The sequence below is a fragment of the Tamandua tetradactyla genome, chromosome 2, assembly GCF_023851605.1.
Source record: "Tamandua tetradactyla isolate mTamTet1 chromosome 2, mTamTet1.pri, whole genome shotgun sequence".
Lineage (NCBI taxonomy): Eukaryota > Metazoa > Chordata > Mammalia > Pilosa > Myrmecophagidae > Tamandua > Tamandua tetradactyla.
The window spans coordinates 59,513,434-59,536,941 of NC_135328.1; the positions used below are offsets into that span (position 1 = coordinate 59,513,434).

The 23,508-nt window shown below is 35.8% G+C and overlaps 1 protein-coding gene across 1 annotated transcript in view; it reads right to left on the bottom strand.

The window, feature by feature from the left end:
- Window positions 1–23,508, bottom strand: part of RECK (reversion inducing cysteine rich protein with kazal motifs) — a 113,264-nt gene that overhangs the window by 82,348 nt on the left and 7,408 nt on the right. Inside the window, exons 2-6 of the mRNA XM_077147728.1 lie at window positions 18,892–18,950; window positions 9,121–9,195; window positions 8,195–8,231; window positions 5,601–5,686; window positions 3,833–3,880 (exon numbers count right to left, since the gene is read on the bottom strand). Coding sequence (XP_077003843.1) covers window positions 3,833–3,880; window positions 5,601–5,686; window positions 8,195–8,231; window positions 9,121–9,195; window positions 18,892–18,950 — 305 coding nt within the window. The remainder of the gene's footprint in view (window positions 1–3,832; window positions 3,881–5,600; window positions 5,687–8,194; window positions 8,232–9,120; window positions 9,196–18,891; window positions 18,951–23,508) is intronic.

The following is a 23,508-nucleotide window of genomic DNA, read 5'->3' on the forward strand; positions in this document are numbered from 1 at the left end:
AATCAACTGTTGGCCTAATGGTTACTCCTTCAAAGGCTGGATTTTTTTTTTCAAATTACTTTTAAGATCTGTGGCTATGATGTGAATATGTGTGGATTTTTTTTCCTGATGGGTTATTTGTTGAGCTTCTTTAAAAATTGCGTTGGTCCCATACTTTCTTCTTTTAGTATTCCTATTAGAAGACTCAGTCTATCCCCCATATCACGTATGTCCCTCTATGGGTCTTTTCCAAATAATTTTCCATAAATTCATTTCTCTCTTCCACTTTACTAATTCTCTTCACAGTATTTAATCTGCTGTAACACCCATCCACTGTGTTTTTATTTCAATTATTATATCTTTATTTTCTTGAAATTCTCTTTGGTTCCTTTTAAAAATATACTTGTTTTCAATTCATATTTTCGAAACTATTTTAGTTCTTAATAATCTACATCTGATAATTTCAACATCTATAGCATCTTCAGGTTTTATTCTGTTCATTGTTTCTGTGGGCTCTTGTTTGGTATACCTTGTTTCCTGGTGAATTTTAACATTTCTTTACTGCAAACTGCTTATTTTCCTTAGAACTTCATCTGCGGAAATCCTGAGGAGCTTGGAGTGAAAGTTGGTTTCTCCAAAGACATGTGTTTGCTTTTCTCAGGTACCTGAGGGCCACTAACATTTCAGAACTACTGTGAATCAATTCTCACCTTCAGATTTTATGAAAACTTAGTATGAATTTGGGCTGCAAACTCAAGTGAAGATCAGCTTAACGTTAGGATTTCTTCATGCAAACAACATTAAGGTTTGGGAGAAGCAATTTTCCTTGCACTGGAGAAGGTGGAGATGAGTTTATTTCTTGATCTCCCTAATACTGAGGGTACAGTACCTTCGGGATCCCAAATTTATTGGTGGGAAGAAGAGGAATTTCAGTTAGATTTTTCACCTTCCAGCAGGAGTTAGGATTTGTCTTACTTTTGAGCCCCATGAAACTATATACTTATGAATATTGAGCAAATGCCTCAAGGCTGATGTCTCCTCTCAGGTTCTGCTTACTTCTCTAGATTCCTGCCTTCACTTATGTTTTTGGCCTGAGCATTCCTTATTTTCTTTCCAGCAAATATTAAATTTTTATCAGGAGGGTTGATCCAGGTATCAAGTCTGCCCTATTGTCTGAAAGGGAAGTTTCAAACAGTATCTTCAAGCTTAGATGTTTTCTATATATCCCTGAACATCATTCCCTATATTTAATCCATCATAACAAAAGCTGTTGATGGAGTCTGTCTTTACAAATCTCTGATTTATTCTTCTTTTGATATAACTAGCAACTTTTAATATAAAATATTTCACATATTCATCAATACACTAAAAAGAATATAACAAACACCTATGTACCACAGATATTTCTGATTTATTCTTGAATACTCAACTCTATTGCTATCACTCTAGTTCTGGGCCTTACTTCTATTTAGCCAAGCCTGAGAGATTCGGAAGAGTTAAACTTCAGCCTGTAAGTAACTAAGAGTTTAAGCTTTACAAAATATTCAATGCTGTTTGCTATGTTGGTTTCCTAAAACAGAATTTTCATCATCTTTCTTTACTTACTAATGGGTTGAGACCTAAAATGTCATCTTTCTCAGATCTGGTCCTACTTTGCCTATTCAAGTAGATTCTCAGCCCCAAACAGGCCTGTCTTCTTTTTGCCCTGTGTAAGCCATGAGCATTTTTGCTAACATGTCTTTGAAATGTAGTCTTCATATCTAAATCTTACTGTTCCTTTCAGTAATAACTCCCAACATGCTTCCTCTTCTTTGTGACTTCTCTGAGCCCCAGGGTGTGCAGTAATTATCTTGACTCCATTAAATAAAATTCTTTAGTATTTGAAACTAAGCTTTAAATAGCTTTACCAGAATTCTAACCTAGGTCTGACCCAAAAGTGTGTATTATATTATACAAAAGTGCCTCTAAATATTTAATAAGTATTTGTTGATTTGTATAAGAAACCAGACTCTATACAACACTCTGCAACTACCTGGATTATCTGAGTTGTCTGGAACAAAACAGAATCTTAAATGGTATCAAGTATTTAAAATTTCATTCGTTAAATAAATTATGAGCCTAAAGGAACGATCCAGAAGTTTAACCCAGGGACTACTCCAGCGTTAAAGAAAAAATACCGAAAGTCTAGTTTTCTAAATTATTCTAATGTTGACAATTGATCAATCCAGTTAAAATCGACTACATCATACCAAATTTACCTTCTAACAAATAGCCATTATTTCTATACTAGACCTCAGTAAATATGACAGTGACTGTTATTGGGAGTTTGTGCTGCAGAACCCTCTTTTTATATTAACATGCTCTTGCCTCTTTTTTTTTTTTCTAAATAACATAGAGGAAATTAAACTGTCTTGAATTATCTTGAATAATATATGGGGTCAACTTTTAATATAAAAATATAAAAACCCTCTTGGCATGTAAATTTTTAGAATATTGTTGCTTTATCCTAGACCAAATAGGAGAGGATAGACTTGGAAAAGTAAACTACTCTTAGTATTTCTATCATAGGACAGTGTCTCTCTTACCTTTCCTGTCCCGTCCTTCATCAACACATATTGGCAGACTTCCTAGGGCAATGCAGAAATCCAGACAAGAGAAGGAAGCACACTAAAATAATGGAGGACAGGCTACAGGAGATTGACAGTATCAGAAATCATGTGGGAGAAAAGAAGGAATTATCAGTTAGACACTTTGTTTAAGAGAAACTAAAACTGGTCATTTCAAAGGTAGAAAGATAAGAAAAAAAAAAAGAAAGATCTTTTACTTCTTTGTAGCAAGTTTCCTTATAATAAGAACAGAGCAGAGTTGCAGTTAATTCGAAAATTTGTCTTCAGAGGAACAGATATAACTTAGCAAATAGTACAAAGGGACAAAGAATAAATAAGACCCGCTAATTTAAAAATGTTAATCAAGAAATATAATTATAGGCTTTGGGAAGGGAAAAAATTGAGACCTGTAATCTAGAAGCAGTTAAAAGAGTTCTTCCTACTCCAAGAGAACATAGAATATTAAAAGAAATAGGAATTCCAACATTCATATTTAATAATGATGAATGAGGCATATGCCCTTGAGTATCCTTAAATCACATGGCCTTATACTTTGAAAACAATAATAATGTCACATTTAACAACAGAGTTCTCTAGAAATTGAACAAAGTAGTCCCAATGATGGGCTTTATCACATTAGGGACAATCTTTGTATATGCATGGTGTAAAATATCTCCTCTAACCTGGTCCTAATATCAATATTTTCCTCATCTAAATACCACAGTGCCTGAAATCTCACTAATGGGAGACAAAAACCCTTCAGATTTAACAAGACTTTGTAATTCAATATTTTTTTCTAAATGAAATACACTTGGAAAGTTTGAAGCTACTCATTCTAGCAGTTTGTTTCTTTTACTACTTTTCTCCAAGATAGAGGCAGTTTATAAAAATGAACATTTAGATGGGACAAGGGGTAGGAAAGGTGGCAAAAGAGGATACAAAACATAAGAAAAACTTTATTTCACAACCTTAAGTACAACCACCACTTGTTTGTTATGAAAACATTATAGGTTAATCCTCTGCACATGAGACTCATGCATTACTTCAAAACTAATGCTTAATTTCAAAAAAATCAATTAAAGTGGTAATATTTCAAAATAAAGTAAATGACATTATTGTTAGGGCTAAATTTCCTATAAGGTAAATAGCAATCTGTGTAAAAATGAATCCATTTTTAAAATTTAAGTGACTATCAACTCTGATAACATTAGAATAGTCTATCTAAATTGGTTATGTAAAATGCATACCTCATATTCCTTTCTGCAAACTTTGGAAATATCATTCTTTGAAGATGCCTAAAAGTCAACAAATATTTCCATTAATTCACTACATATGGTATTCAGCGCAGTTCAAAAAAGAACAAAAATCACTATATGTTAATCGCTGGTATAGTATTCTTTATTTCTAAAAAATTTTATGCTGAAATATTTAAAATTTTATAAAATACAACAAACAAATCTCATGAAATTTCTTTAAAACAAACATCAGCCCTCCCTCCCCTACCTAGAATCTACTCAATATGCTAGAGCTTCATGCTAACCTTTATGGCTTTAATCTCACATAATAACACAGTGGTTTTGTTAGTTTAGGAATGAAATGACTTTGAAGGAGACGTAAATCAGAGGGCTTTTTTTTTTTTTACTGACTCCAACTCTACAGCAAATTTTCTTGTGAAGCTTTGGCACTTATATTTTGCTTTGTCTTTAACCATTCATATTTCAAGTTTTCATTCTGAACTTACTGAGCCAACTTTTTCAGAAAAATATAATACAGGGGAAAATAAAGAAGGAAAGGGTACTATCCCAGGCAATGAACAAAAAAATATTTTTATGTAATTCTCTTAAGTTTATGAAGAAGATATTATTATCCCCTCTGCAGATGAGAAATATTCAGCAAGTTATTTACCACATTTAAGTATGTACTTTCTATACACAACAACCAAAACAAATCTGCTGAGATGTGGCTATTGTTTCACATGACATCTATTTCCATTTAGAGATCTGGTTCCAGAGACACAGGCTATGAATGCTTATTATAATGCCTCTTCTATCACCTAGGTCCAAGTAATTTAGAACAGGCCAGGTGATGAGGATGGAAAGGGAAGGAAGCAGAATGGGCAAGCAAATGCTTTCTGTTCCTCCAGACTCATAGTTCAAATCCTCTGCAATCCAATTTCTCCATGCCTGGAGGACAGCAGCAGATAGCTATCCATGTGCTACCCTAAGTTTTGTTCAGGCTATATACAGTTCAGGGCTCTGTGTGAAAGTGAAGGTGATACCATGTCTCATATACTCCTGTCCAGACACCAGTGCCTAGCAGAAGAAAGTAAGAGAAGGCTTTCCAGCTGTGGTTTCAGGTCCATCTAAACAATCATTTCTAATTTCCATGTTAAATCCACTCCCACTGCTTAGGGTATGAGGAGCCAGGAAGCTAGTTTCCCCACAGCACTCTGGGGGACCCCTAAGAAAACACACATAGTGAGAAAGAATTCAGGGGCCTAATCTGAATTGAACCAGACATGTAACAAATCAAAAAGAGGTCATAACTCATTGCAGGAGTTGTTGTCACTTTAGGAGCAGAGAAGGGATACGGGATTATGCTCAGGGTAAAACCATGATGAAATAGAAAAGAAAGAAAACAAATAAGCTACCTGTGTCCACTACTCTCAGGTAGGCATGCCCTAAATTTACATGACCATTTGGAGTCACTCAGCATTGACTCAGCATGATCACAGACAAAGTACAAAAGTCTCAACTCCTATAATATTCTTTTGTGTGGCAGAGGCAAGGAAAGATAAGGAAAGAATGAAAGAGGTTGAAGGTCTTACATGTAGTGGCCATAAATGAAAAAGCAGCAAGTCTAAAGGAAATGGTCTATGTAAGAAGCACTAAACTTGCAGCTTTTGGGGGTTACTTTTCCAAAGCTATGAGGTTGACAAGGCCCAAGACATATGCAGCACAGCAGGAATCTAAAGTTCACTTCACTCTGTGTAAGAGCCTGATTGCCCAGTGTTACCTGCTTGCATGTCTGTCGACACTCCGAGGCAATAGCTAGTTCACAGCAGCCTAAGCCAACCCAGCCGTCAGACTTCTTAAACACACCTTAAAAACAAAATGTTTAAATATTTTGGTCATACATAGCAATAAACACAAACAGCATGCCTAACTGGTTCATAGACACCACTAAAAGCCAAAGCATGTGTCCACAGGAAAACTAGCTCAGGCAGCAGGGCCTCAAAATTAAGCCCCTTCTTCCACCCTTACTCCTAATGCCAACAGTTTCCTCAGGCTCCCTCACAGTAGATCATCAGATCCTTTGCTTTTCCTTTTTCCCCTGCCCACATTAGACTCTATTTAGGTCATTTTCACTCCTGGATAGGTAGTGCTTCTGCAAAAGATATACAGGGTAAGGAAAGCAAAGAAGTTTTCTTCACCTTCAGACTGTGAATTGGAGGAATCTTTTCCTCCAATTTAATTAAATTTCAATTAAATTTTAAATTTAATTTAACACGCAAGCTACAGCTATTATTGTACTCAAAACAATAAATCCCTAAATAGGGTAAATCTCATGATTCTGTTTAAAACTGATACTTAGCAAAGAGATAGGAACATCTTCTGCAAGCCAGGCCTGGCTTTGGCAAGGTACATTCGATCATGGGCCAAGATGACTATGTACTATTCAGGTTCAATTTATTCAAAGCAGTTATTTCTCCTATCAAATTACTTTGATATCTAAAATGATAAAACCATAGAAAGTATTCTAATGTGTTTTTTAGATCTTTTTTGTAATCATAAATATCAACGGAAAACTCCTAAGATAAAATCAGGAGGTAAAAGAGAAAAGACTAGTGCTTCTAGGAATGTTGTAAAATCCTCTCCTTACCACCTCTAAAAATGCTTTACACTGTTTTCATATAATACACATTTGTAGATCCAGATTCACATCTATACTAAATAAGATTATTATTTATATTTGGAAAAAATGCTAGGGATTCTCAAGGCAACAGATAACATAGTTCTCCAAATGAAATTAGGATTTGATACAACAAATAGAAGTATTCTGCTAAAAAACAAAACAACCCCCTCAAAAAAAGCAAATGGCCTACAGATAAAACTCTCAAAATACAATTGTAAACCATTCTGAAGCTGATGTAAACATCATTTGTAAAAACTGACTGAAGATACTGCATATCACATGGGCTGCTACACTCCTGTGTTTAAGAGTACAAAGGGAAAAAGACTCCCACTTGCCCCACTACCTAGTATGGTTTTCTCTAAATCTTTACTGCTTGCTATTCAGAATCCCTTACATTATAAAAAGAATTTTGAATGGGATAAAGGTCATAAACTCTGTGAACTTTTATACCATAATGCAGTATATGTTTTCATATACCTCGTGGCCTCCTAGAAAATACTAAATTATTTAACAACCATTTATATTTATTAAACTCCTACTATGTATAAGATACTCTAGTAGGTGCTATACGGGCTATGAGATGGATAAAATATATTATTTATCCCATTATGGAGATTACAGTTGGGCAGGAACAATGTGCCTACATATATATCATTCCTGAATAGTAGGTAGAGAAATAACAAGGAAAGAGACAAGGAGGTAGGTAATTCCAGGAAATAGTTTGAAATGAAAACTTCAAATGGTATGACAGGGCTTTATAATTCTGAAACATTAAAAATACTCCTTTTTTACTGGCTTTAACCAGGGTTGGAACATGAGCTTCAACCCTAGAAAACCTTTTATGCCAAGATAGGGAGTTATTCTGATGGAAGTAGAAGGGGGTTCTTTTTGAAGGAAGTGGGTTAGAAAAGAAATGATGTCCTGAAACATCAGTTTCAAGGTTATTACAATATTCTAACCCAAGAAAGTAACAATGAAGGCTTGAACTAGGAGTAGAGAAGATGATGAAAGATTCTGCAAGGGGAAAATCAACGAAGCTAGAAAAAATAAAAAAAGAAATCAAAGATAACTTGAAGGTTTTCAGTTTAGGGTCATTCAAGTAGGAGCAGTTATAAATGAGTTTGATTTTGGGTTTTTACTTCAGATGCAACCTAGATGCAGAGATCCAAGTAGAGAAGTGCAGAAGTCAGAAGCCATAACTTTGATTTAATGTTACCTACCCAGAAGTGATTAGTTAGTGGTTCTGGGAAGGGAAGTGATTATAAGGATGAGTATGGACAGATACACAGGAATAACCGCAAACCTTATGGGGTGTAAGAGAAGAAAAATAGGAGAGAACAAGGTCATGAAGCCAAAGTGGAGTCATAAGGAAATAGTGGTCAATAATATCAAGTGCTGCAGGAAAGTCAAAGAGAATATGCATTAAGGAAAAGCCGTAAGAGCTAGGAGCCAAGAGATGCTGCTGGTGATCTTTCAATTTCAGTGGAATGGCATATGTGGAGATGAGCGCACAAAAAGTTAAGGACTAAGGGAATGAGAATAAATGATACATCTGAAAATCTGGACAGCGAAGGGAAGGAGAGGATAGAAACTCAAGAGCGCACATTGTTTTATAGGAATTACGACATAGATTTTGCAAATCACAAATTAGGTTTTTAAAAATAAAGTGCTATTGTTATACTGGTATTGCTTACCTGGCAAAGATGAATTCATACAACTCCAAATGTCAACCTAAAATTACAATCACCAAAAGGCTTTTATGTAGATAACCAGTTCCTAAAAATGACAATTTCTACAGGAAGTACATACAGCTAATTTGAGTATGGCTGTTTCTATAAAGCCAATGTTCTAGGACTGTGTGCACATTATCCAGCTGGTCAGAAAAGAAACAAAAAAGCTAAGATGCAAAAATATTGCTTGCTCTTTTTCCCATCTAAGACCGCTAAGGATGAGTCTTGTTACTCAGGATGTTTCTTGGAGTCACTATGTCCAAGTACATAGACAAAAGTGTCTGTAGCATGACTAAAGGAAAATGTGAAAGTCAGAACTGTTTGATCATCAGCTTTTTGACCACTATATAAGGCAAACCACCATATCTGAAGAGGCTCTCTCAAGGAAGTTCAGGTTTTCTTAGCTGGCCCATGAATATCCCAAACACTGAGGACGACCCAAGTATTAGAGCCATTTTAAGTTATGTGGTTTGAAAGCAAGTAAACACTTATAACTTAGAGGAAAATGAGAAGTCACACATTTTTCCTTACCACAAATTCAACTTTTCAAATTTAAAATATAAGATTTAATTATTATAGTTTTCATAAAATTAGTCAAAATACTGTAATAAATAAACTCCAAATTTCAGATGAAATATTATAAGGAAACTGAAAGCCTTGAAATACACTTAAATTTAAGATTGTTCTTAGACCTATATTATGGACAATGAAAGGTGAAAAACAGTATTCTAACTAGCAATTTGTGTGAATACATTTTCAAATTACCCAGTTAAATCTAATATTTTATTTTGACTACCAACTCCAAACACATTTAAAATGTTCTCAAATCTAACTCACCAGATGGCCTCATTTCAACAGAAGTGTCCATAGTTAAGCTAAACAAGACCTACCATTGTTTCTGGGCAATAATCTGGGGCTCGCTGCAACAGATGTTTTAGACGGGATTCACTTTTTGAGGAGAAAATCTATTTGACAAAGGAAAAAAAAGTTTTTTGTGGTATTTTTTTCCCATAAGAAATGAGAAGAGGTAAAACTTATTATCAGCTATACTTATCAGTCATCTAGAATATTTTCCAACTTCCTTTTATAAATAAAAAACCTTTAGATAGTATCCAAATTAAACTGAGTTAATATTTCTTAAAAGGTTGGGTAGTCTGGCAAATAATCAAGAAAATCCAAATATAATAGGTCTAGACACTTTTCTAATAACCATAAAAGGAGAAATCTAGGCCACCAAATGATTAGAGGATAAAGAGAAAGAAGAAACAGGAAAGAAAGAAAAAATATAAATTTATTCTAAACTCTTCTAAAAATTGCTTTAAGTCAACTGATCAAATGACAAACAGAGTGTCATACCCTTGATACTGGTGAAGAATAAATCTGTGAATAGCATTATGGTACTTAACTTGTCCATAAAATGTCATAAAAGAGACAAAGTCATTTTTTTAATAGGGATGTTGAGGAGCTAAATAAGGTTCACTTACCAGGCTAAATGGCTCACTTCCAAACAGGACTTTAATTAATGCAATTACAATTTGATAACTCAAAAGTAAATTATAAAAATTATTACACATATCAGATAGAGCTTCATGGTCACCAGGAAATAGTGGAGACTGTAAAATCCATAAATGCTAAGGGCAACTGAGTTTATTTAATACCATTTTCCTCCAAAACTACAACTACAATTAAGAATTGGAAAGAGCTAGAATCACCATCTTGCAACCCCTGATGAATTAATGTATTTAGGTAAGTATCAACCATGGCTGCTAACATTACAAAGAGAGACAACCAGACACAGTACCATTTAAGAGGAAGATCTGCCCAAACAAACAAAACTTAACCTGAAGCTGATCAAGCCCCTGGATTTAATAATGTAGCTACTAGCCATGTGTGGCTATTTAAATTTAAATAAATTAAAATGAAATATAATTTTAAAAAATCAGAAGCTTGAGCTCTTTGGTCACATTTCAGGTGTTCGATAGACACATTTGACTATTGGCTACCATATTAGATAGCACAGGTATAAAATATTTTCATCAACATAGAAAGTTCTAGTGGCTAGTTCTAGATCTAAGTGCCAATTACCAGGAAATATAGTAAATTGAGGAATGCCTTAAAGGACACCACAAGTATGTGAACAGCAAAATTCAGACTGTGGGAAACTGTAGGATAAATTAACAGATTTCTTCATCAAAATAAATTATAAGGAGTAACCAATAGATCAAAGCTATTTAGACATATAACTAATTTTGCAATGCATATACCTCAGTTTAATTTTGATTCAAACTACAAAACTTATGAAACAAATCAAGAAATGTGAACATGACTAGATATTTGAATATTATATTTTTAAAAATGAGTCCTTACAATTTAGAGCTACAAACTGAAAATTTATAGATCAAATGATATGAAACTAGGGTTTGCTTCAAAATAAATTTGCCTCCTTTCTAGGGTGCATGGGTAGTTCAGTGGTTAGAATGCCCCTTTCTTGTAGGAGACCCGGGTTTGATTCCTGAACCATGCACCCCCCCAAAAAAAACTTTGCCTCAATATAATTGTGGGGGGAAAGGCGTGTTGGATGGGAATATAGATGAAACACAACTTGCCAAGACTTGATAATGTTGAAACTGAGAATGGGAGTTTATTATACTATTCTCTCTACCTTTCATTATATTAGAAATTTTCCATTATAAAAAGATAAGAGTGGCGGGCCACCGTGACTCAGCAGGCAAGAATGCTTGCCTGCCATGCCAGAGGACCCAAGTTCGATTCCCGGTGCCTGCCCATGTACAAAAAAAAAAAAAAAAAAAAGATAAGAGTGAAAGAAAAGAAAGATAACAATAAAAGACAAGAAAGAATAAAAATGAGAGACAAAAAAGAGAAAGAAAGACAAAAGATAACCACATAACATTGGTAGTGGAATTCGAAGATTTGCAGACAGAAAGAAAGCTTATGCTTTTGCTCATTCCTGCTTCTCTCAACAGTATCTCCCTCACACAAAAAAATTTTTTTAAGGAGCAAAAAAATCTTACAAACATTCAAAACAGATTAGAACAATGGAAAGAACAATGAACTGAGAGTTGGGAATAATATTCTTTGAATAGCTTTGGGCAGTTTGGCCCTACAGGAGGACAGTTATAATGTGGTAGCTAAGAATATGGATTCTGTAACCAGACAAATATGGGTTTACTGGCTTGCTGAACTTGATAAGTTTATTTAACTTTTCTGCACCTCAAATTTCCTTGCCTATAAATGCAGGTAATAATGACTAACTTCCTCAAGGGCTGAGTGTGAGAATTAAATGAAATAATACATGGAGAAGGTATAATACAGAGCCTGGTACACAGGAAAAAATATATAAAAGTTCAGTTCCCAGGTTCCAATTTCTGAATAACTAACAAGCAAAACTGAGAAATTAGATATCTCTAAAATTATGACTCTATGAAACAGAATGAATTAAAATAAGGAGCATAATACTTATTAGAAATATATTTAGCTCAAGGTAGATTTGAACATAGGTAGCCAACTTTTCTCACTCAAAAACTGGCAATCACACCTAAAAAGAAAGACTAATGCTTATCCAGAATATGATTTTATAAATCACTTAAGGGCAAAACATTTAATATCCAAGCTTGTACTCCATTCAAGGCAGAAATACTCATATCACTGAGTTTACAATACCGAAACGTGAGAGGTTTTGAATCATATTTATCTCCTCCCTCTGTTACAACTCATTTTCCATCATCTTCAAACAAGCAAAAAACTCTGCTCTTGAAAAAAAATCATTTCCCACATTTACTTGCTGACTTCTCCAACTACTACTCTATTTTTTTCCCTTTCATTGCATCTATTTCTTCACCAGTCAATCCATAAGCATTCACTGACCAGCAAGTATAAGCAAGGGACTTCAGAGACATGAGCGCTACAAAGTTAAACAAAACACTATCCTTAAATTCAAAGATTTTATAATATGGTTGGAAAAGTGAGATGTACATAAAAATGAATACCTTTTTGTAAGTCTGAAATGTTACTACATAATGAAGATCTTGGCTGGTCTATGTCCCTGGCTCTTGTGAGATACACTCTAAATTGGTGGTATTTCCTGTGATGTGCCTTTTTTATTCACAAATTATTCAGGGCCTCAAATCACACACGAATACTTTATGCTAAGAAGATGACAGAGTTGGGACTTTGACCCATATCTTATCAATCTAACCACCCAGACCGTCCAGGGAGGGGAGGGAGGCTAGAGACTGAATTCAACCAGGTGGGTACTGATTCCATCAATCATATAAGGAAACTCCATAAAAACTCCAGACACCTGAAACTAAGAGAGCTTCTATGACTGATTAATAAACACTGATGTGCCAGGAGGTTGACACGTTCCGACTCCACAGGGAGAGGACACAGATCCTGCCTTATGCTGTTTGTTTACATCCTTTTTATTGTAATAAATTATAACAGAAAGTATATTTCCTGAGTTCTATGAGTCACTCTAGCAAATTATCAAATTTGAGAGGTTGGTGGAATTCCCGAATTTGTAGCCAATTGCTTCAAAGTGAGTGTGGCCCTAGGAATTCCCAAACTTGTGGCTAGTATCTGAAGGGCAGTCTTGAGGAGGAGTGCCCCTAAATTGTGGAGTCTGAACTAACTCTGGGTAGATTCAGAATTGCACTGGTACTGGTGCTAGAAATTCTAAAATTATTCTAATTACATAATAAATTAAGACTTTTTAATTAAAAAAATTAATTCCCTGCAATGGGACACTTTTGTTGTTTAATTAAAAAAAATTATTTTATTGGAGAAGTTTGGGTTTACAGAACAATCATGCATAAACTACCCCACCGACACTTTGCACTGGGTGTGGAACATTTGTTACATTGATGATAGCACATTTATGTTGTACTACTCATTAAAGTCCACGGTCTAACTTAGGGCTCCCTGTTTGTGTAGTATAGTTACATGGAATTTAAAAAAAAACTTTTATTCTGTTATATACAGTCTAACATTTCCCCTTTTAATCATATCCAGATATATATTTCGTGCTGTTAATGCAATGTGATTTTAATCCATCACTCCAGTAAATCTAGAAACATTTAATGAGTGCTTTCTGAGTATTAGGCACTTTTCTAGGCAATGTGGAATTCAGCATAAACAATGCAAACAAAAATCTCTGCTCCAGAATATCTCCACTGACAGTTTTCATTTAGAAATTTATGGCCTTTTCTCAGAACTTGAACTCCTTGACTTTTCTTTGGCATCTGATACTATTGAAAATCTTACTATAAACTAGTACCCTTATTTTTATCTACCGTTATGTTGTTCTAGTTTGCTAGCTGCCGGAAGGCAATATATCAGAAATGGAATGGTTTTTTAAAAAAGGGGAATTTAACAAGTTGCTAGTTTACAGCTGTAAGGCCGAGAAAATTTTCCAATTAAAACAAATCTATAGAAATGTCCAATCAAAGGCATCCAGGGAAAGATTCCTTGGTTCAAGAAGGCCGATGAAGTTCAGGGTTTCTCTCTCAAGTGGAAGGGCACATGGTGAACAGTCAGGACTTCTCTATCATGTGGAAGGGCACATGGCGGACACAGTGTCATCTGCTAGCTTCTTCTCCTGGCTTCCTTTTCACGAAGCTCCCCAGGAGGCATTTTCCTTCTTCATCTCCAAAGGTTGCTGGCTGGTGGACTCTGCTTTTCATGGCTATGTCGTTCTGCTCTGCTCTCTCTGAATCTCATCCTTCAAAATGTTTTCTCTTTTATAGGACTTCAGAAACTAATCAAGACCTATCCAAATGGGTGGAGACATGTTGTCACCTAATCCAGTTTAACAACCACTCTCGATTACATCTTCAGGCAGATGATCTAATTACAGTTTCAAACATACAATGCTGAATGAGATTAGAAGAAACAGCTGCCTTTACAAAATGGGATTAGGACTAAAACATGGCTTTTCTAGGGTACATACATCACTTCAAACCAGCACACTACCCCTGACTTCTTATCTAAATTCCAATTCTAAAAGTTTCTATTCCAAATCTCTAAATGTTTTCAAACAGTGGTTTTCACTGATAGTATAACTGTAGAATGAAATACCAAACCAAATTCTTTTCTCAAAACAGTACTATCATAAAGGGCACTAATACTACTCACCCAAATTCAAAAACTAAATGTCATCAGGACTCTACTCTTTCTTCATTCCCTGGTAGCATAAGCAAGGGATCTTAAGGAGAAAAAAATGATTCCTCATTCCTGTTTTTTCCTTCCACGTCGAGTAAGCTCTACCAATTTTAACAGCTCTGGCCTCTCTACACTCTTCATTCACTCTTCCATGATCAAGATGACTGACTTACTTGACTTTTAAAGTAACAGGGGAAAGTAAAAACCACATTCAGTATTTGCATAATTAGTAATGAAAGTAGTATTTTGGGTGCTGCCTGTGTAACTGAGAAATCAGGATTTAAGGGATGATTTTGATTATTGAATTGTTATATAAATATTCCTTTTTGCTTTCTGGTATACTGGAGTAGACAAGGAAATACCTGGAACCTATGAACTGTAATCCAGCTGCTTTGATTTCTGATAATGGTTGTATAGCCCTTATCTTCTGTCCCTGTGATTGTAAAAACTTTGTGACTAACCTTCATCTGTATACCTAGGTATCTAGCTTTTCAACTTTAGAGTCTTGTAATCACTAAAGATAGCCCCTAATGTTTGTTAATGAAGGGTGTTGGGTCCACCTGGAACTAATTCACTCCAAATCCCAAATTATCTAGATGACGAGACTGGATCTAATCAAAGTGGGCCTTTCTGACATGTGCAGTAGTTTAAACTTTAACCTACAAGTCACCTATACTTCATTCCGTCATTTTCTTACACACGTTCTGTGACTAAGCATGTAAGCAATCTGTGTATACGCAATAATGAGATCATCTGGGGCCATTGTACTCATTACCCTAAACCCTGCCTACCTTTTCTCTAATAAAACTATTTGAATTACTGCAATTCTGGGGACAGATTTTGGGCTGCTAGGTCATTTGCACCCCTACTATGCAACTAGTAATAAACTCTTTCTCTCTTTGAACTCCAGTGTCTCAGGAATTGGTTATTGAGCATGTGGGGCAAAAGAATCCACAGCCTTTGTCCAGTAACACCTGCCATATTCCATTGGTTGTATTTCTCAACTGGTGAAAAATTAAGCCGGGGGAGAAAAATGTTCTATACTGGGGCGTTCTAGTCTACCAAAGCTGCCAGAATGCAACACACCAGAGATGGATTGGCTTTTAATGAAAGGGGATTTATTTAGTTTAAAATGTATAGTTCTTCAGAGTAAAGGCAGTTAACTTTCAACTGAGGTTCTTTCTTACACGGGAAGGCACAGGGCAATCTCTGCTGGCCTTGTCTCCAGGCTTCTGGGTTCCAACAACTTTCCCGAGGGTGATTCCTTTCTGTATCTCCAAAGGCCTGGGCTGAGCTGTGAGTACTGAGATGAGGTATGCTGAGCTGCTTGGGCTGTGCTATGTTGAGCTCTCTCATTTACGCATCAGCCAATTAAATAAAACATCATTCATTGTAGCAGGCACGCCTTCTAGCTCTGCAGATGTAATCAGTGACAGATGAGCTTCACATGCCATTGGCTCATGTCCACAGCAACAGAACTAGGCACCTTCACCTGGCCAAGTTGACACCTGAACGAACTACCACATGGAGCAACTACAATATTCAATTAACTACTAATAATCAGTTATTATATACTTAACTCCTTCAATGCTTAAGTACAGCAATAGGTATTTTATATACATTTTCTCATTTAATCCTCAATATTCTATAAAGTGTTAACATCCTCTTTTTTCGGATGAGAAAACTAAGGCTCAGGGAGAATAAATAACTTGTCCATGATCACAGAATGAAGTAGCACAAAAAGGACTTGTTCCAGGCATGTCTGACTCTAAATCTAATGTGTCCTTGCTCTTTCCACTACGTTACACTATTCTCAGTTCTACAGATCCTTATTCCGTAGTACCCCTCACAATCTTTTCTTCCATTTCCATTTTATGACCAATAACCTTAATACAAAAGTTGATCATCACAAAAATGGACCTCAACATCAGCCTTCAATTTCATCTCCCCACCCCAAACCCTCTGTGTTATACAGGGCCACCATACCAATCTAAGACACCACCATCACACCCTCACTCAATAACTTCCCCACTGCTCAAAAGAAAGTCCAAACTGCTCACCCTGACACTTAAGGCTTGGCCACAGTTCAACTGCTACTTTCCCTGCTGATATTACTCTGCTCCCCTTAGAGAGCTAGCTCACATCGTTTCTCAATATCCACATTCATTGCCAACTCTAATCTAAGCCTTCACTCAATTTGTTTTTCCCACCTGAGATATTTTCCCTACTTTTAAGTTCTAAAGTTTAAAAATTAGGTCAAGTCGCATGGCTTCAAAATGACTTCTCTGTTTCAGTCCATACATGTTCCTCTAAAAAACTCCTACAGTCCCTACTATCTATATCTCTGTATTCTCAACTTGGCATTTAGGCATTTATTTCTTTGAGAATTATTTAAATATTTCACCCGAGCAGGTTTTATCTCACCAATACAATTTTAAGCTTTTAGAAGGCAGCAAATATGCTATACTTCTCTGGTATCTTTTTTTTTTTTTTTTTAAATTACATGGGCTGGCACTGGGAATCAAACTCAGGTCTCCAGCACGGCAGGCGAGAACTCTGCCACTGAGCCACCACTGCCCTTCTTTGGTATCTTCAACCAAGCCTAATTAGTACGGGGTATGAAAGAAGACATCAGTAAATCCTTGTTTATGCATAAATTATTTCTTTAATGGTCCCTGAATTTATTTTTAAATTAGTGAGTATTTGCTCTATTCATGTGCATATATATTCTTTCCTATAGGTAAGTAACAATAAGTCTGGGACCTTATCTGAAGTAGTCAGTATTGCAAAATTCATTTTAAGCATTGCTAAAAACTATAACATCTGCTTGACTGATGTAATATTGTTTTAGAATTTCTAATAGTCCAGATATTAAGTAAGTAGATGTTGCCTGCAAGACATCTCTTAAAAATCATTTAATCTATAGAATCAGGGAGAAGAAGCAAGAGGAAACAACGTTGGAAAGCAGTGCTTCCAAAAGCAGCAAAACTCCTTAAAAGCTTTCTTATAGTGATATCACCATGGGGTCAGTTTTGCTTTAAAGAACTATTATTCTAACAGTAAATTTGCAGAAACCTTGATTTGCAATAATGATGTGACATGTTGCTGAATTCTCTAGCAGCTACTTAGAGGAGCTGAGTCAACTGCCCTATCTTCTAATGAGTATCTAAAAAAAAATCTTTCCATATCCAGAATACAACAGTATTGTTTAAGAGAAGTTACAATACCAGTTAGGTAGCTCTTTCAGTTTTAGGAAGTAAGTGACAAAATCCAGGTGATCATTTGGATATACACACACACACACACACACATATATATATACATACACACATACTATTTTACTGCTAACTTGATGAATCATTTCCAGACATAATTCACCATGGTTATTCATTCTTAAATACCAGCATGTATTTCCTAAGAACACAATCATACATAACCACTCAACAATGAACAAACACAGGATCACAGTATTGATATAGTACTGTAAGTTAATACAAACTCCACAGTCAAATTTCACCAATTTATCTCAATAATGTTATTTATAAAAAATTTTTTTCATTCCACAATCCAATCCAGGATTATATATTGTATTTAGGTGGTAGGTTTCTTTAGTCTCCTTTAATCCGAAAGTTTTTTTGCCTTTCTTTGTTTTTATAACACTGATATTTTTGAAGAGTACAGACTGCTGTTTCAAGAAGCATCCCTCAATTTTGGTTTGTCCAATTGTTTCCTCATGCCTCACATTATGTATTTTTGGCAAGAATCCCACACAAGTATTACTGTGTTCCTTCTCAGTGCATCATATTAGCAGATACATATCAATTTTTTTAATTTGCTTCTCACTTCTGTTACAGGCCACTTTCATATTTATTTGCTTTCTTGTGTTGGATCATATCGAGTGCCTTCGCACTTCCATGTGGAAATATTTTTCATCTGTATTTCTTTTGGTTATCATAGGGTTAAAATGTAACATTCTAAATGTACAACAATTATATTTGATTTGATACCAACTTAACTTCAAAAGTATGCATATATATTTTTCCTATACCTCTCTTTCCTCCCATCATTTTTTTACTTGTTACCACTTACATCTTTGTACACTGTATGTCCCAAAACTTAGATTTATCATTGGTTTTATGCATTTGCATTTTAGCACCATGATTTATCAGCCTCTTCCTCCTACTTTTCCCTTGTTGCTATACACTGTTCTTCTGGCCTCTGGAGTTTCAAAATGGTTGTTTCAGACAGTTCCTGCCTGTTCATTAGTTGTTTTGGTGGGAGCACTGGATCCTAGAGCTCCCCACTCCACACCTTCCCTGGAAGTCCCTTGTTTGATTTGTTGATTTGTTCATATAACCATTATTTGTGATGTGAACTCTGTTCATTTGGTTAAGTTGCCGTCTAAAAGATTTCTCCCAAACAATTTTACTTTATAAACAGTTATTTAACTAATAGCTTCTACAATTATTATGCAAACTTACCTGTTCACATACATCACGGCACATTTGGTTATCCTTTGAATGATTACAACACAGTGCACCTAGGGAGAAAAACAAACACCTGTTAGTATCCTACTGTTAAATAAACAAGATGACTAAGCTAACTTGGATAGTGATATAAACTGTCCATTCAATAGGCCAATTATCATTCACTTTAACTCAACAAAATTTTACTAAGCACCTATTACATGCCAAGGACAGTACTAGGTTTGAGGACATGGTCCCTGCCCTCAAGAAGCTTACAGTCTAATAAAGGAAACTGTCATGTAATAAAAATAGCTACTATTTATTATATAATTTCTATGTGCCACAATTTTGCTAAGTTTGTTTTATGCATTATCATTAAAAATGCCCTATGTACTAGATTCTATTATTTTACTTATAATACAACATCAAACTATTTTTAAAAATAGTAAATTTTATTTGAGGCATGTTGGTGAATGTACCTACAGGTTATTCAGATGGAAATTCTGGTAAAGTAAAAATTTCAAGCCTGGACTATAAATAAAACAAAATCTAAAGATCCAAATTTGGAAGTCATCAGCATAAAGGAAGTATAGGTAAAGGAATGACATTTCTAATGACGAGTGAACCTAGTACCAAATCCTAAGAATAGCAACATCTGAGACATTGGAAGAAACAGGGAAAAAGACTGAGTTGGAAAGGGAGTACTTAGAATCATGATCCAGAAGAGTCAAGTTAGATTGAAGACTGAAAAAAAGGAAATGGATTCACTAACAAGGGTGCCTCCTAGTGGCCTTCAGAAGGTACCTTCTATGGCTCTAGAAGTAAAAGTGATGTTAGGTAGTAATCAGAAGGGAGGAAATATAAGTAGCAAATAAAAGTTCTCAAGAAGTCTGGCAGTCAACACAACAAACAAACTCACTGCCCTCCTCCCCCACCCACATGGGATATGACTCCCAGGGGTGTGGACCTCCTTGGCAACATGAGACAGAAGTCCTAGAATGAGCTGGGACTCAGCATCAAGAGACTGAGAAAACCTTCTCGACCAAAATGGGGAACTGATTTATTCATTTAACAATCATGAGTCTCTATTCTCATGGAGCTTACATTTTAATGGAAGAAGATAAATAACAAAATAAAGTGTCAATGGCTGAGAGATTTCAAACAGAGTTGAGAAGTTATCCTGGAGGTTATTCTTACGCATTATATAGATATTCCCTTTTCAGTTTAAGGTGTCTTAGAGAGGCTAGAGGGAAGTGCCTGAAACTGTAGAGCTGTGTTCCAGCAGCCATGTTTCTTGAAGATGATTGTATAATGATAAAGATTTCGCAATGTGACTGTGTGATTGTGGAAACCTTGTGTCTATTGGTCCTTTTATCTATGGTATGGACAGATGAGTAAAACATATGGATTAAAAATAAATAAATAAAAGGGGGAACAAATGTTAAAATAAATTGACTAGATTGAAACACTAGTGATCAATGAAAGGGCGTGATAAGGAATATAGAAAAAAATAGGGGGGAAAAGGTTAAAATATATTGAGTAGATGGAAATAATAGCAGTCAATGAGAGGGAGGGTTAAGGGGTATTGTATATGTGAGTTTTTTCTTTTTTCTTTTTATTTCTTTTGCTGGAATGATGCAAATGTTCTAAGAAATGATCATGGTGATGAATATACAACTACGTGATGATACTGTGAGTCACTGATTATATACCAAGAATGAAATGTTCCTATGTTAAGAATGTCCATGTTTGTATGTTGTTGTATTTTGTCAATGAAAAAAAAGAAGTCTGGCTGCGAAGGGAGGGAAAAAAGAATGGAAGGTAAAGAAGGATGAGAGTCAAGGGAAGATTTTTCTTTTTTTAGAATGGGAAAGACTTGACAGATAAGAGAGAAAGACGCAGTAGAGAGCTAATGCTTCCTTGGTAGAACAATGTCTCAAGAGGAATCGCAAGAGAACGAAATCAAGAGTATATGAGAAAGCCTAGCCTTAGAAAGAGGTAGGAAATAACCTACCTCTCCAAGGTAGGTTATAAATAGAAAAGAGGTAGGAAATAACCTACCTCTCCAAAGAGGTTATAAATAACTTCTTTCTCCAAGATATTAAATTATAAGAATTATTTTATGAGTAGCTTACTAAGTGCCAGGAATTGATTTATTCATTTAACAATCATGAGTCTCTATTCTCATGGAGCTTACATTTTAATGGAAGAAGATAAATAACAAATAGATAAGAATATCTATAGTACATTAGGCAGTGGTGAACACTGTGGAAGAAATAAGACAGGATGAAAAATAAGGAGCATGTGTGTATGGGACTTGGTATTTTATGGGGTGGTCTAGGAAAGCTTAACTGAAAAGGTTGCATTTGAGCAAAGACCTACAGGAAGTGAGGGAGAGTCATACTGACAACTTTCCAGACAGAAGGAAGAGCAGGTTCCTAGTGTGTTCAAATTCTCTCAGAAGAGAATTCAAGAGAAGAATGTACACACAACTCTCAAGCTCTACTGCAAAGGGGAGTAGTAGGCAAATGAAATAGCTGCTGGAAGATGATGTGGGTTCAAGAAGCACTGTGCTTGGGGACAGGGAAAGAACAGTGAGCAAAATGCCTTTATCAAGGCAGCATCGAAGGCCTGCAATAGAATAAAGTTTAGACAGGAAGAAAGGATATAGGGAAACAAATAAGTTAAAAGGAAGCCAGCAGCCTCTATTTTCTCAGTTTAGTAGGGGTTAGGTCTGAAAAAGTGTTAAGACGATTGGGAGCTTGAGCTGAAACTTTAGAGGTTTGGAAGAGCACTTTGGAAAACAGAGAAAGAGGCAACTATAGTCATGTTTCCCAGACTTGGGTCCTAAGGAGCACTGTTCTATAAGATGCCTCAATAGAAAATGTTTCATGTTCAAACAGATTTGGAAATGAAGATTTAACAAAGTTAAACATATTTCTTTACTGCAGAATACCTCAAAGTCTTTAAAACTGTAATGAGCATTTTGAATTTCCTATAGAGGGACCTAGTAACAGATTTCTCAGAGCACAGAACATTTCTTTTCATGTGCTCTTATTAGAATGCCAATTTGCAAAAAATTGAATTGGAGGGTTTATGATATTATTGACGTTTTACTACAGTTTGGTTTCATAAAAGATTATTGTGGGACTGGTTTTCTAACACTGTTTCTACGGGAAAAGGTGTCTTGAAGTTCTAAAAGTTTGACTCACAAAACTCTGAAGAATAAATAAAAATTTCATTAAGTTTCAGAAGAAAAAACAAAAGCTCCTTGGAAGGAAGAAGTATTCAACTTCCCCATCTGGGGAATTCCTGATATTCTCACAAGCAGTGGGGACAACCAATTCAATAGATGAGCCCTCAATCTTCACCCCTATGAAGCCAATTTCTGCAAAACAGAAGCTAAGCCTACCAATAATTATGCCTCTAAAAGTCACTCCCAGAGAACCTCTTTTGTTGCTCAGATGTGGCTTCTCTCTCTAAGCCAACTCTGCAGGTGAACTCACTGCCCTTCTCCCCTAACTGGAACATGACTCCCAGGGGTGTAAATCTCCCTGGCAATGTGGGACCTGACTCCCCAGGATGAATAAGGTCCCAGCATTTTTGACCAAAAGGGGGAAGAGAAAAATGAGGCAAAATAAAGTCTCAGTAGCTGAGAGATTTCAAACAGAGCCAAGAGGTTATCCTGATGCATTATACAGATACCCCTTTTTAGTCTATCATGTATTGCAGTGAATAGAAGGAAGTACCTGAAGCTGCTGAACTGTGTTCCAGTAGCCTTAATTCTTGAAGAAGACTATAACTACATAGCTTTTACAGTGTGACAGTATGATTGTGAAAACCTTGTGTCTGATGCTCCTTTTATCCAGGGTATGGACAGATGATCAAAAAAATAAAATAAATAAGGATAAAAAATAAATAATAGGGGGAGATAAAGTATAAAAATTGGTAGATTGAGGGTGGGCCATGATGGCTCAGCAGGCAGAGTTCTCACCTGCCATGCCAGAGACCCGGGTTTGATTCCCAGTGCCTGCCCAGGCAAAAAAAAAAAAAAAAAAAAAAAAATTGGTAGACTGAAATACTGTGGGTATGAGAGGGAGGGGTAAGAGGTATGGGATGTATGAGTTCTTTTTATTTCCTTTACTGGAGTGATGCAAACGTTCTAAAAATGATCACGGTGAAGAATACATAACTATGTGATGATATTGTGAGCCACTGATGGTATAATATGGCTGCACTATGTACGTGTGGATATTTCTCAACAAAAAAAGCTCCTTCATTATATGACTGGTTACTTCCTAAGAAGCTCTAATTTGGGGGTAGGACCCAACCACTCACATGGCTTTCTCACAACATCCCTGCTGCCTGCCCCTGCAATACCACACCATGCTACCCCCATGTCCTAAGATTCTTTTATGTCCCCAGCCTCATTAGAATGGGAGGACAGCAGGGAAAAAAAGGCTCTGTTTGATTTTTCTTTTTTGAACCTCGGTCTCTGGCATGACAGGCGAGAACTCGGCCACTGAGCCATGGTGGCCCGCCCTCTCCTGTTTGATTTTGATGTCCTCTTTTGAATCGCTCTAGAAGTTGGCATTCTGTACTATCCTCTATCACAAAGGTCATGTGAGGGCA